The sequence below is a fragment of the Trachypithecus francoisi genome, unplaced genomic scaffold (assembly GCF_009764315.1).
Source record: "Trachypithecus francoisi isolate TF-2019V2 unplaced genomic scaffold, Tfra_2.0 Lachesis_group3, whole genome shotgun sequence".
Classification (NCBI taxonomy): domain Eukaryota; kingdom Metazoa; phylum Chordata; class Mammalia; order Primates; family Cercopithecidae; genus Trachypithecus; species Trachypithecus francoisi.
In genome coordinates, this window is record NW_022681468.1 from 14778675 (window position 1) to 14787343 (window position 8669).

General features: G+C 45.5%; 2 protein-coding genes across 5 annotated transcripts in view; one reads left to right on the forward strand and one right to left on the reverse strand.

Annotated features, from left to right (window-relative positions):
- CPSF2 (cleavage and polyadenylation specific factor 2) overlaps positions 1–2683 on the reverse strand; it is a 40047-nt gene extending 37364 nt beyond the window's left edge. The window contains exon 1 of one of the 4 annotated variants that reach the window (XM_033191544.1): positions 1068–1324. Coding sequence is in view for 1 of the 4 variants with exons in the window: in XM_033191548.1 (XP_033047439.1) it covers positions 845–880 (36 nt within the window). In the remaining 3 variants the exon portion in view is untranslated. Of the gene's footprint in view, positions 1–844; positions 1325–2645 lie in introns of those variants that run through there. The other 3 variants (XM_033191546.1, XM_033191545.1, XM_033191548.1) reach the window with 3 other exon arrangements.
- On the forward strand, positions 1276–7476 carry NDUFB1 (NADH:ubiquinone oxidoreductase subunit B1). Its single transcript, XM_033191549.1, has 3 exons — positions 1276–1552; positions 5965–6109; positions 7368–7476. Exons 1-3 carry the CDS (start codon positions 1414–1416, stop codon positions 7402–7404), a joined length of 321 nt encoding a protein of 106 aa, XP_033047440.1. The 5' UTR covers positions 1276–1413; the 3' UTR covers positions 7405–7476.
- Positions 7477–8669: the final 1193 nt, after the last annotated feature.

Here is an 8669-nt window from a genome sequence, read left to right on the forward strand (position 1 = left end):
GCCTGCGCAACAGAGCGAGATTCCGTCTCAAAAATAAAAAATAAAAAATCATGACCGTGCATGTTGATGACAACTAAGGTGAACTAAGCAAAATCCAAGGGAAAACAGAGTAGTTTGGGTTAGCCCTGGAGCTCACTGAGTGGGGAAGTCTCTTTCCTGTCAGTTGAGGGAAAGCAGCAATTTCATACTGGGGTTGCAAGGCCGGGCATGGTGGCTCACGCCTGTAATCCCAGCACAGGCCAAAATGGGAGGTTCTCTTGAGCCCAGGAGTTCGACACCAGCCTGGGCAACATAATGAAACCCCGTCTCTATTAAAAAAAAAAAAAAAAAAAAAAGAAGAAGAAGAAAGAAAGGAAAAAAAGAAAGGGGTTAAACGGATTGTAAAATTAAAAATTAGGGGATGGGTATAAATGATAGCTCAGGTTCGCCTGGTCACAGGAGGCCAGACTTGCCGGGGTTACAATCTGACCTCTTGTTTTCTAAAGAGCACGTAAAACAGTACGAAGTCAAAAAAGAATTATAACTTCACAGGGATAGTGGAAGCGCTGGGAGGCGATGGCGGGAGGGCCGAGACCCTTTTAGTACAGCGTGGTACAAACATCCAAAAGGTCTCTAGAGTCAATGAACTAAAAGGACGCCTACGCGGTGCCCAGAGCTTAGTAACCTCGTGGTCTCTCAACCCAAAACGACGGGAAGAGCCCGAGCGGGGGAGGCTGAGAACGCCGTAGCCACGAGGCTAAGCAGCTAAAGCTGGCGTCGGCTTAACTCCTCCAGCGCCAAGAGATTAAAGAGTAAGCAGAGGGAAGCAGAAAGGAGGAAAGAAGATCCCGGGAGGGAACCGTACGAGCTGCCGCAAAACAGCTGGGAGCTTGAAACCCATGGAGAAGTCACTTCTCTTTCCCTCGCTGACCACTTCTGCCAGGAACGACCGGGACAGTCGCAGCCGAAGCGGCGGGGGCGAGTCGTCGGGGGAGACTGGGTCGGAGTCGGGGCCCGGCGCTCCCAGAGGGCCAGTGACGCCGCCTTCCCCCGCCAGAGACTTGCTCCTTTCTCCTGCCCTCACTTGCCTCGTCAGGCCTCCCCCAACGCCGTCCACTGCCCTTCCCAACCCCTAAGCGAATCCAGGTTCAAGAGGTAGAAAAGCCGATGCTGGCTCAGCAGCGCGGGACACTACCGGCCGGCAGAAGCCCCCCAGCGGCGGCCGCCATTTTGGAGCTGGAGACGAGCGGCGTAAACGAGGAGGACCCAGGGCGAGACCATCTCCCGGGGGTGGGCACGGGGCTTTGGGAAGGCGACGGCGCTCACACCTGCACGCCTCGTCTGAGTGGAGCGAAATTATATTCAGAAATTATTGGTAATGTTTGGAAGCTAAAAAAAAAAGAGAGGAGTCAACCCTGAGGAGGAAGAAGTAGTATGATTTGCTGGCGTCACCCCTCTGCTCCGTGCCGGCGCGGCGAATGGCAGGTCCCGAGGTCGCAGCTTCCACTGGCGCGGGTGGCTGAGTTGCCCGTTGCCCTTGGTCTCGGGGTCGCTGTCGGCACTGAGGCTGCAGGTGGGTCTGGGGAGCCTGGGGGGCCGCCGCGCCGTGGATCACGGCGAGGGTGACGCGGAGGGCTCTAGGCAGGCCGTCAGTGCCGTGCGTGTGTGGAGGGGTGGTCTGGGCTTCCCCGGGGCTTCCGAGCGAAGGTGACGGGAAAGGAAAATGCGGTTTTCTTCGGGTGGAGGATGGGATTTCCGGGCCGGAGCTTTTGGAATGGGTTTTCTGAGGCTGTCATAACAGGAAAACGTCCGTAGAGATGTGACCCAGTGACCGCCCGCTAGCCGGTACCCCATGCCTGGCCTGAAGCAGGGAAGACGCTGGCTGCCTCCCCTCCCGGAGCAGCTTACATTCATCTAAGTCCTAGCCTTCTGTCTCGCTAACCTCGCTCTCTTCCAAACCGCAAATCCTCTTGAGCCGACACCGTTGCACCAAAATGATGCGCTTACCCTTTTGGTTTGCTTTTTTATTTTTATTTTTGAGACAGAGATTAATTCTTGTCACCCAGGCTGGAGTGCAATGGCGCAATCTCCGCTCACTCCAACCTCCGCCTCCCGGGTTCAAGCGATTGTCCCGTCTCAGCCTCTCAAGTAGCTAGGATTGCAGGCGCCCGCCACCACACCCGACTAATTTTTTGTATATTTAGTAGAGACGGGGTTTCACAATGTTGGCCAGGCTGGTCTCGAACTCCTGATCTCGTGATCCACCCGCCTCAGCCTCCCAAAGTGCTAGGATTACAGGCGTGAGCCACTGCACCTGGCCGACCTTGCCTTTTAAAAGAAAAACGTATGGCCAGGCGCGGTGTCTCACGCCTGTAATCCCAGCACTTTGGAAGGCCGAGGTGACCGGATGAAGAGGTCAGGAGTTCGAGACCAGCCTGGCCAACAGTGAAACCCCGTCGCTACTTAAAAATACAAAAATTAGCCGGGCATGGTGGCACGTGCCTGTAGTCCCAGCTACTCGGAAGGCTGAGGCAAGAAAATCGCTTGAACCTGGGAGGCAGAGGTTGCAGTGAGCTGTAGTTGCACCACTGCACTCCAGCCTGGGCCACAGAGTGAGAATCTGTCTCAAAAAAAAAAAAAAAAAAAAGCCGGGTGTGGTGGCTCACGCTTGTAATCCCAGCACTTTGGGAGGCCTAGGCGGGTGGACCACGTGAGGTCAGGAATTCAAGACCAGCCTGACCAACATGGAGGAACCCCGTCTCTACGAAAAATACAAAATTAGCTGGGCATGGTAGCGCATACCTGTGATCCCAGCTACTCAGGAGGCTGACGCAGGAGAATCCCTTGAATCCGAGAGGCGGAGGTTGCGGTGAGCCAAGATCGCGCCATTGCACTCCAGCCTGGGCAACAAGAGTGAAACTCCGTCTCAAAAGAAAAAAGAAAAAAGAAAAAAAAAAAAGGAAAGAAAAATGTATGAATTGTATAACTGCCAATCAGTGTCAGAGGAGAGGCAGAAATTCAGTCTACATAGGCCTATCACAGCTTAGTGCTAAGCAGTTTTGTTGGCAATAATGTATTGTCTTTCTAGGATGTTGTCATATGTCTTCTCAGTCATTGTACATGATTTATTAGTTTAGGTCCAAATGCATACAGGTGTATTTTGAATTCATCTGTATGCATGAATTTTTATAGGAAATTGGCAATCCAACTATGTTTTTATTGAATTAGTGCAATTTATTTTCCACCTGATGACTATTACAGGTTCAGCATCCCTGATCAGAATATTGGAAATCCAAAGTGCCCCCAAATGTGAAACTTGGGGCCACAAGTTTGAGACCAGCCTGGGCAACATAGCAAGATCTTGTCTCTACAAATTTTTTTAAGGATTTTTTAAAATTAACAACTGTAGCTCCAGCTTCTCAGGAGGTTGAGGTGGGAAGATCACTTGAGCTCAGGAGTTCAGGACTGCAGTGGACTATGATAACTCCACTGCACTCCATCCTAGGTGACAGAGCAAAACTATTAAAAAAAAAAAAAACAAGTTTCAGCCGGGCGCGGTGGCTCAAGCCTGTAATCCCAGCACTTTGGGAGGCCGAGACGGGCGGATCACAAGGTCAGGAGATCGAGACCATCCTGGCTAATACGGTGAAACCCCGTCTCTACTAAAGAATACAAAAAACTAGCCGGGCGAGGTGGCGGGCGCCTGTAGTCCAGCTACTTGGGAGGCGGAGGCAGGAGAATGGCGTAAACCTGGCAGGCGGAGCTTGCAGTGAGCTGAGATCCGGCCACCGCACTCCAGCCTGGGCGACAGAGCCAGACTCCGTCTCAAAAAAAAAAAAAAAACCACAAGTTTCATATAAGATTGCCTTCAGGCTATGTGTATAATGTATATGTAAAGCCCAAATGGATTTTATGTTTAAATTCGGTCGTATCCCCAAGATAGCTCATTATGTGTATGCAAATATTTCAGAATCTGAAAAAATCCAAAACACTTCGGGTTCCAAGCATTTCGGATAAGGAAAAACCTGTAGTTCTATTCCTCCTCATCTACCTTCTGGACACTCAGCATTTAAAAGCTTTTAAGTACCATAAACATCAATTCAGGAAGGGGTTTCTTAGGCATGAGCTATAATAGGAGCCAGAGCTGTAAAGTGAAGCTGAATTTGAACTCCAGCTCTATACTTAATAGTATTTGGATTAAGCTGTTTTCTTATCTGTAAAATGTAAATAATAGTTAATTCACATTATGTATAGAAATATATGGCTCTGGTACCTAGTAACCTAGTAGTCCTTTTTTTTATTTTTTTTTGAGACAGCATCTTGCTCTGTTGTCCAGGCTAGAGTACAGTCGTGTGATCTCAGCTCACTGCAACCTCCATCTCTTGGGCTTAAGCAATCCTCCCAAGTAGCTGGGACTCCCAAGTAGCCTCCCAAGTAGCTGGGACTACAGGCATATACTAGCACACCCAGCCAATTTTTTTATTTTTTGTAGAGACACGGTTTTCCATGTTAACCAGGCTAATCTCAAACTCCTAGGCTCAAGCGATCCATCCGCCTTAGCCTCCCAAAGTGCTGGGGTTGCAGGCATAAGTCACCTAGTAGTCACACTATAAAAGTAAGTTTTCTTCTCCCTTTACCTTGTTTTTTGTTTTTTTTTTTTCTGAGACAAGAGTCTTGCTCTATCCCCCAGTCGGGAGTATAGTGGCATCATCTCAGCTCACTGCAACCTCTGCTTCCCGAGTTCAAGCAATTCTCCTGCCTCAGCCTCCTGAGTAGCTGGGATTACAGGCATGCACCACTATGCCCAGCTAATTTTTGTATTTTTAGTAGAGATGAGGTTTCACCATGTTGGCCAGGCTGGTCTTAAACTCCTGACCTTGTCCTTCTGCCTCAGCCTCCCAAAGTGCTGGGATTACAGACGTGAACCACCACACCTGGCCCCTTTACCTTTTTTAGAGTAATCTATATTCATATCTACAGTGACATTATTGAATATAGTTTTTTTTTCTCTCATATCTTTTTTTCTTTCTAAATTTAGTTTTCAGTAATTACAGCTTTACCTAAAGAATTCCACTTCTGGCAAAATTGTATTAAATTTGTTTTTGCATTGTGAGAGGTTCTAAATACGTTTTACACATGTAAACGTTCTAAATGAGAGCCAGGTGCAGTGGTGCATGCCTATAGTCCCAGCTACTTGGAAGGCTAAGGCAGGAGGAATACTTGAGCCTGGGAGTTGAGAGCTGCAGTGCCCGTGAATAGCCACTGCCCTCCAGCCTGGGCAACATAACAAGACCTCATCTCTTTTACAAGAAAAAGTTCCAAAACAACATGAGGAGGATGCAAACAATCAGCTGTTGCAGGCAGAATGTTTTACAATACCCTCTCTGTTTCTCTGCTCTGTATCGTATCACATCACTATTGAAGCTAGTAGTAAAATTTAATAAATAGACTCAGTGCAGTGTAATTTTATATTAATCATTGTCCCGTGTGTAATCTTCATCAATTAGATTTTTAAGTATTATACAATATTCTGATGCCAGGCAAACAGAGAGGCTTATTAGGCTTTTAACATCTATTACATCTATGTCTATTATCTTCCTGTTTCAGATGCAATTTATTTATTTTATTGAGACAGAGTCTTGCTCTGTTGCCCAGGCTGAAGTACAGTGGCATGATCTTGGCTCACTGCAACCTCTGCCTCCTAGGTTCAAGCAATTCTCCTGTCTCAGCCTCTCCAGTAGTTGAGATGACAGACACGCACCACCACACTCGGCTAATTTTTGTACTTTTAGTAGAGATGGGGTTTTGCCATGTTGGCCAGGCTGGTCTCAAACTCCTGATCTCAAGTGATCTGCCCACCTCAGCATCCCAAAGTGCTAGGATTACAGGCATGAACCACCGTGCCCGGCCCAGATGCAATTTAAAAGCTATTTCAAAAAAAACCAAAAAAGCAGTTGTATTTCTGATAATTTTTTTTTCTTTTAGCTATCATGGTGAATTTACTTCAGATTGTGCGGGACCACTGGGTTCATGTTCTTGTCCCTATGGGATTTGTCATTGGATGGTATTTAGACAAAAAGAGTGATGAACGGCTAACTACCTTCCGGAACAAGAGTTTGTTATTTAAAAGGTTAGTCTGCATTTTTTTAAACCAGCAATTGGCCAAATTTGGGGAATATTCTTTTTTATATGTGCCAAAAATAAATAGAAGGGATAATTTTTCCCCCTTGAGGACTTAGATTCAAATGATACTGTTTTTAGTCTTGTTTGTTATTGAATCCTTGGATAAAACAATATGATTACCTCTAGAATGTAAAGTCTTCATTTAATGAATAGGCTGTTTCAGATCTTTGAAAGTATCGTCTTTTTTTTTTAATTCAAAGTACATTTTAATACAGCCACAGTTTAAAAGTAGCTGACCAAAGCCTAGCTTATATACAGCTTCCACATACATTGTCATATATTGTCTTACTTAAGACATGCTGTAGCTGAGAGAAATAGTAATAATAGCAGCTAGGCGCTGTGTTCTTAGCAACACTACCTGAGAGCTTTAGACCTGGTGGTAGAGTGATAGCAGCTGGCAGCTGCCTGGTCCCATTATGCCTCTAGAGATGGCTCCTCTGGCAGCAGAGAGTTCCCGTTAGCAAGACAGGATGCCTGCCAGTGGGCATACAGCTGGGTAGGAGGAAGCTTGAGGGGCAAGAGAAGTGAGCAGCATCCACAGTGGGTATGAAGAGATGGTAGAGGTGATTCACAAATCAGGGATTTCAAGAAAGAGAAAATAAGCTGGAAAGGGTTTAGAAAACATTTTGAATGAACTCACTGAGCAGAGATAATAGCTTTCATATAAACTAAGTAATGACAATTCTTTAACCCAGAAAAATGAAGCTGACAATATGGTAAAAGTTAAAGTCATGAATAAAAAGAATAAATATGATGAATTTAATATGTAAGTTTTTTAAATGGATCAGTGTAATAGAAAATAAAATATTGGCTGGGTGTGGTGGCTCACACCTGTAATCCTAGCACTTTGGGAGGCTGAGGCAGGCGGATCCCTTGAGGTCAGGGGTTTGAGACCAGCCTGGCCAACATGGTGGAACCCCGTCTCTACCAAAAATATAAAAAATTAGCTTGGTGTGGTGGCGTACAGCTGTAATCCCAGCTACTCGGGAGGGTGAGGCAGAATAATCGCTTGAACCCAGGAGGTGGAGTTTGCAGTGAGCCGAGATCGTGCCACTGCACTCCAGCCTGGGCTACAGAGCCAGACTCCATTTCAAAAAAAAAAAAAGAAAATGAAATATTGAAATCATGTTCTTCTGACTTCCCCTTTTATCTCTTATCAAAGTTTTATTTATAGTTTTTCCATTCCTTTTTTGCTTTCCACATAGGGAATTGCAACCCAATGAAGAAGTTACCTGGAAGTGAAGAGTCTGGCTGAACTATCGAATGCTCACATTTTAAACTTCTGAGAGAAATAAAAACGTGAAGAATCGGAAATGTCTTTCTTTTCATACGAAGGTAGTCCTTCTACTAACAAGCATACTTTAAGGCCAGGTGTGGTGGCGCATGCCTCTAATCCCAACACTTTGGGAGACCGAGGCGGGCGGATCATGAGGTCAGGAGATTGAGACCATCCTGGCTAACACAGTGAAACCCCGTCTCTACTAAAAATACAAAAAATTAGCCAGGTGTGGTGGCGGGCGCCTGTAGTCCCAGATACTCGGGAGGCTGAGGCAGGAGAATGGTGTGAACCTGGGAGGCAGAGCTTGCAATGAGCCGAGATCACACCACTGCACTCCAGCCTGGGCATCAGAGTGAGACACCGTCTCAAAAAAAAAAAAAAAAAAGTATACTTGAAAAATAATTATTAGGGCCCAGTGTGGTGGCTCATGCCTGTAATCCCAACACTTTGGGAGGCTGAAGCAGGCAGATCACCTGAGGTCAGGAATTCCAGACCAGCCTGACCAACATGGTGAAACCCTGTCTCTACTAAAAATACAAAAAAATTAGCCGGGTGTGGTGGCGCGCACCTGTCCTGTCAGGTAACAGAGTGAGACTCCATCTCAAAAATAAATAATAAATAAAATAATAACTATTAGGTACCTGATTGTATACGTTGGTATTAAATTTATAATTAGCATTTAATTTGCTGTTTCTCATTTTGGACCACAGTACTATTAAATCATAGAGCAAATTTTTTATCATATATTTTTCGGAAAAAAATCTCAAACCTTGTGCTTCAACGGGACTTAAAAAGGATGAGGCCAAGATTTCATTTGATAAACTGAAAATTTTAGTGACCTTAGCTTTGGCAAAGATTTTTTCTTCTTTCAAATATAGGATACACACGGGAAGCAAGGATTTTTAAAATACAACACACAGAACATGAACTAATTTTAAAAATCAGTAAGTTTGTACTTTATCAAAATTTTAAATTTTGCTCTTCGAAAAACACATCTAGAATATTTAAACAATCCTTATAGTTTAATAATAAACAACCTAACTTTTTTTTTTTTTTTTTTTTGAGACTGAGTCTTGCTATGTCACCCAGGCTGGAGTGCAGTAGTGTGATCTGCAAGCTCCACCTCCCGGGTTCCCGCCATTCTCCTGCCTCAACCTCCCGACTAGCTGGGACTACAGGTACCCGCCACCACACCTGGCTAATTTTGTGTATTTTTAGTAGAGATGGG

Coding starts and splice junctions, on each gene's coding strand:
- NDUFB1 (XM_033191549.1), top strand. CDS start 1,414: ATGATTTGCTGGCGTCACCCCTCTGCTCCGTGCCGGCGCGGCGAATGG. Junction 1,553..5,964: donor TGTCGGCACTGAGGCTGCAG/GTGGGTCTGGGG, acceptor TTTTTCTTTTAG/CTATCATGGTGAATTTACTT. Junction 6,110..7,367: donor AAGAGTTTGTTATTTAAAAG/GTTAGTCTGCAT, acceptor CTTTCCACATAG/GGAATTGCAACCCAATGAAG.